General features: G+C 68.3%; 1 protein-coding gene across 1 annotated transcript; it reads right to left on the bottom strand.

Annotated features, from left to right (window-relative positions):
- Window positions 1-2,675: 2,675 nt before the first annotated feature.
- KRTAP11-1 (keratin associated protein 11-1) lies at window positions 2,676-3,089 on the bottom strand (the record flags this gene model as incomplete). The annotated part of the gene is made up of 1 exon (XM_084907329.1): window positions 2,676-3,089. The coding sequence occupies one exon, from the start codon at window positions 3,087-3,089 to the stop codon at window positions 2,676-2,678; it is 414 nt and encodes a 137-aa protein (XP_084763455.1).
- Between the last annotated feature and the right edge of the window lie 2,212 nt (window positions 3,090-5,301).

Below are 5,301 nucleotides of genomic sequence, written 5' to 3'. Positions count from 1 at the left end.
TGCAGGCCAGGCCGAGGGACCCCACTGGTGCACGATTGGGCCCAGGGAGGGGCGTGGGAGGTAGGCCAGCCAGGGAGGGACCGAGGGAGGGCTCCTGGATGTGTCCAGCCTTTCTTGCTCAGTCCTGATCGGCAGGACCCCAGCAGCAAGCTAACCTACGGGAGTGTCGGCCCCCTGGTGGTCAGTGCACGTCATAGCGAGCAGTTGAGTGCTTTTTAGGTTAAATCCGTGGTCAGCAAACTGCGGCTCATGAGCCACAGGCAGCTCTTTGGCCCCTTGAGTGTGGCTCTTCCACAAAACACCACAGCCTGGGTAAATCTACGTTGAAAAAGTGCTGTTAGAAGAAGTTTACGTTTAAAAAGTGTGGCTCTCCAAAGAAATGTCAATCTTTGTCCTGTTGCTGTTTGGCTCTGTGGACGGATGAGTTTGCCGACCGCTGGCTCAGAGCCACGTGGCAGAGCAGCCAGAACGTGACCTCCGGGAGGGCTGCTGTGAGGGGGAGTCACCTGACGCATCACTGCCCTGGGACGGGCTCCTCGTGGTGAGTCTGAAGCAGTGTTTCCCAACCTTCTCTCATGATGAGAATCACCTGGTGGAGTTGTTAAAACACAGATTCCTGAATCCCAACTAAGAAGTGCTAAACTAGAATTTTTGGGAACATATAGGTAAAATTGTATACTTAACTAGTGCTCTAAGACAGATGTTATATACAGAGCACTAAGTTAGGTATGCAATTTTACCTATATGTTCTCAAAAATTCTAGTTTAGCACTTCTTAGTTGGGATTCAGGAATCTGTGTTTTAACAACTCCACCAGGTGATTCTCATCATGAGAGAAGTTTGGGAAACACTGGTCTAAAGGGCCTACCGCCACCCCCGCACCATGAGCACAATGACCACCTACACCCCTCCATGCTGGTCACAGTCTGTGATGACGATTCTCTCTCAGCAGCTGGAACAGGACGGGGACGTGGGCTCTGAAAGGCAGGCAGGCGGGGCAGGCAGTGGTCGCCCATCCGACCGTCCCCCGAAGGCAGAGCCGCGTGGGGTCCTGGCCGGCTCCGACTCACCCACATCCCGCAAACAGGACACCGGCCAGCGGGACACGCCCAGCTCGGCTAGGAGTTAGAGTCAGAGGGCTCACGGCTCTCACCCCGCCCATTGGCCGGTCCGTGGTCACATGGCCACGCGTAGCTGCAAGGGAGGCTGGGACGGGCAGGCCCGGGTGGGCAGCCACAGCCAGCTGGAACCCATTGTGGGACTGGGCCTCTGTCACCCACCAGACGCTCACCATTGTTCCCTACACGGAGCCACGGCACACCGTGGTTTCTGCCAGGAATTCAGACCGGCCCCGGGGGGCAGCGTGGCCCCGGGGGGGGGGGGGTGTGGTTCCGGGTGGGGGCAGAGTGACCCAGGAGGCATCGTGGTCCTGGGGGTCGTGGCTCCGGCAGCCGGGGCGGCACCTGAACTCAAACCCACCTCCACTCGGCCTTCGATGACCCGCCTGCTGGAACGGGGCGGGGAGAGGACAGGCCGGTGTGGAGACTCCGCCAGCTCTGAGGGCCGGGGGCCGGTCCCACGAAGGACAGAACAAACAGGGAGTGAGGCGAGCCAACAGCAGCTCCGAGGGCCCCGGCCCCCAGGCTCCGGGTTCGAGAGTAAACTCCGTGGCTTCGAGGAGGGGGGAGGGACGTAGCCAGAAGCTGGTCCCACGGGGAGCGTCGCCCGCCTGTCCTCGCCCTCGCTGAGCAGGGGCTGCCGCGGCCGGGCAGAGGAGGGCCGATGGCGCCCGCAGAGCGCAGGGCCTCCCCGGCGCCGGCCGCCGGGAACCCGCCCTGAGCCGCCCCCCGGACACGCCGGCGTCTCCGCTGAGGACACGGCGAGGGCAGGCCCCGCGCGGTGTCTCCCGCTCTGGAACAGTCCGAGGAGCCGGCAGGCTGACCCCCCGACGGCCCGTCCCTGAGGAGCAGGCGGGAGCCGGCTCCGGAATCACGTGTCTCCGGGGCGTGTTTGTGGGTCTCCCCGGGCTCCGCCCACCCCACCCCACCCCGAGCTCTCCTCACCGCCGGCCGGTGAGGGCCTCAGGCCGGACACGACCCCGCCCTCCTCTCAGGACGTCTGGGCCCCCACCCGCCCCTCTGCCCACGCCCACGCCCAAGCCCACTCCCCAGGTCACGCTTCCCTTTCCTGCATGGACGTGACTGTGCCCAGCCCCACAGAGGGGACACCAGGCTCCCCGTCCCTCACCACCGTCCCTCCTGCCGACACCCCGCCGCCCCCACCCTGAGACTGCCCCGCCGCCCCGTCTCAGGAGGGGGCACCAGGTCCCCGTCCCTCACCACCGTCCCTCCTGCCGACACCCCGCCCGCCCCACCCTGAGACTCCCCGCCGTCCGCCTCTGGGGGCACCGGGCCGGTCAGCGAGGGCGCTGAGGGGCGAGGACAGAGGACTCGAGACACGTGGGGGCCGAGGGACGCCGTTTATTGGAAGGACCGAGCGGGACGAGCTCCCTCCTCCGGAGCAAGAGGCCGGGAGCCGGAGATGCAGCCGGAGCCGGGCCCGTCCGGGAGCCGGAGATGCAGCCGGAGCCGGGCCCGTCCTGGAGGCCGGAGGTGAGGGCAGCGGGAGGGTCGTCGGCGGGCAGGTCAGGTCTCGCTCGCTCGCTCCTCGGCCGGCTCAGCAGGGCCTCCGGCAGCCGGACACGCAGGGCCGCTTGTAGGCCCGGGGGGCGCCCGGCTGGCCCCCGGCGGAGCCGCCCGCCGGCTTGCCGCTGCTGGACACGAAGGTGAGCGGGCGGCTGCAGGCGGCGGAGCAGGGGGCGGCCAGGCAGGCGGGCTGGCGCGGGCAGGCGGCCCGCCCGGGGCTGGCCCCGCGGGAGGCGGGCGGGCAGGCCGGCGGCTCGCAGCCCGGCTCCCGGGCGCAGTGGTCCAGCAGCCAGGAGCCGGTCTGGAAGGAGCTGGGCAGGCAGATGCCGCTCAGGCAGTCGACGTCGAGCGAGGAGGAGCCGGGGGCGGCCGGCACGCCCGGGACCGGGCAGCCTCCCACCGGGGGCCGGGCCGAGCCGGAGCGGGGCGAGCAGAGGTAGGACATGGTGCCGGCGGAGGGGGCGGACGGCGCGGACGGCGAGGAGAGGCGAGGAGAGGCGAGGAGAGAGCTGCAGGGGCTGCGGCTGCTGGGCTGTGAGAGTCCAGGGCTGGGCGGCAGCTTTTATGCGTCCCCGCGGGTGGGCGGCCCCGCCTGCCTGGCTCCTGAGCCCTCTCCTCCCCCCGCCCCCGCCCGCCCGCCCCGGCCCCCGCCCCCGCGGCCTCAGACGCCTGGGAACCTGCTGCTCGATGCCTCCGGAGCGGGGCGGCCGGGGCGGCCGCGTCCCCGTAAAGCCGGTTTAGAGGTTTGGGCTGCGTCCCGGCCTCTGTTCTGGGCTCAGACCGGGGAGGGGCCGGCTGGCGGCTTCAAAGCCACGGCCCGGCAGCCCACACATGCCCTCCGGCCGGACACCAGCGTCTGGACACCAGCGTCGGCGGCAGCAACCCCGCCCACACCCGGCCCGGCCCCGGCCCCGCCACTCTCCCTGTCCCTCTCCCCGACGGACCAGCCCTAACCCCCTCCCCTCCACCCCCAACCCCACCCCCGTGCACCCCGGCTCTTAGCATGTTCCCAGCACACCCGCCGCTAACGGGCGTCCGGCAGCCCCGGTGATGTCACGGCGTGAGGTCTCTGCGGGGAGAGGACGCGGGCGGGGCGGGCTGGCTCGGGGACTCCCAGGGGCGGCCGCTGCCCGCAGGAGGCCGAGGGCCGAGGGCTGAGGGCCGGGGGCCGGGGGCCGAGGGCCGGGGGCGCGGCCTCCCGTCCAGGAAGGAGCCCGGGAGCTCAGGGGGCTGTTGGCAGCCACATCCCTTCTCGGCACCACGGACGAGCTTTTCTCCGAAAAGCGCCACCGAGTGGACGGACAGGAGTGGCCACAGAGGCTGCTGTGTCCGCGGGTCCTGGACTCCTCTGAGGCTGCAGTGTCCTCCTCCCGGCCCCGAGTCTGGGACGTGGACTCACACAAACAGGGCAGATGGATGCTTTCACCCCGGCCGGTGTGGCTCAGTGGATAGAGCGTCGGCCTGCAGACTGAAGGGTCCCGGGTTGGATTCCCAGTCAGGGCACAGGCCCGGGTTGTGGGCTCCATCCCCAGTGGGGGCTGTGGTTCTCTCTCATCACTGATGTTTCTCCCTCCCTCTCCCTTCCTCTCTGCATCAATAAAAAATATATTTAAGAATAGGAGGTGCCAAAACCGGTTTGGCTCAGTGGTAGAGCTTCGGCCTGCGGACTGAAAGGTCCCAGGTTCGATTCCAGTCAAGGGCATGTACCTTGGTTGCGGGCACATCCCCAGCGGGAGGTGTGCAAGAGGCAGCTGATCGATGCTTCTCTCTCATCGATGTTTCTAACTCTTTTTTTTTTATATAATATATTTTATTGATTTTACACAGAGAGGAATTGAGAGGGACAGAGAGTTAGTGGACGCTGGGACGGGCCTGGTTCCCAGGGGTCACCCATCGCTCCCTGGGAACCAGGTGCCTGGTGTTGGAGGGTCCCAAGAGGCCCCACAGTGCGGTGACACGCTCCATCCCCATGGGGAGGGTGGGGGGGGGCGGGGGGAGGCCAGGGGAGGAGGCGGGGGGGGGGGGGAGCCGGGGAGGGGAGGCCGGGGGGGTCAAGGTGGGAGGGCGGGGGGGAGGTTGGGGGGGAGGGGGCTGGGGAAGCCAGCATGGGGAGGGCAGGCACTGGCCGCGGGCGGGCTCCTCTCTGAGTGTCCGGCTCTGCAGAGGGGCTGCACCTCGCAGTGAGTCAGGGGCCGACGCAGACGCCGTGCGGTGAGGTCACCGGGGACTTTTCCTGCCGTGACCCCCCCCGGACCCCAGAGCACTCCCTGCCCCCCCCCTTCATCCCTCCTCCCGCTGAGCGTCCAGACACACAGGAAGGGGTGCTGGGCCTGCGGTCCACTCCTGGGGGACCCACCGTCCCCACGCCCCGCGCCCCAGGCCCCGCGCCCCAGGCCCCGCGCCCCCAGGCCGTCCCCCACAGGAGCAGCCACGTCCACGGCGGCCAGAGGCTCACGAGGTCACATGTGACACAGCCCCTTCCCTCTCTGACTGAGCTCACTGGGTGACACTGGCTCACAGACGTGTCCGGGCTCCAGTGGACAGTCCACACGCACCGTCCGCACCGCACACCCCCCAGGCCAGGTCCCACCGTCCCGTTACCCCCTCCCCGCCCCTCCCCTCCGCCCGGCAATCCCACGCTGTCCACCTCCACCAGC

This window comes from Pipistrellus hanaki (assembly GCF_964339955.1).
Source record: "Pipistrellus hanaki genome assembly, contig: scaffold_61, whole genome shotgun sequence".
NCBI classification, from domain to species: domain Eukaryota; kingdom Metazoa; phylum Chordata; class Mammalia; order Chiroptera; family Vespertilionidae; genus Pipistrellus; species Pipistrellus hanaki.
This window is presented reverse-complemented; position numbering and strand designations above follow the sequence as displayed.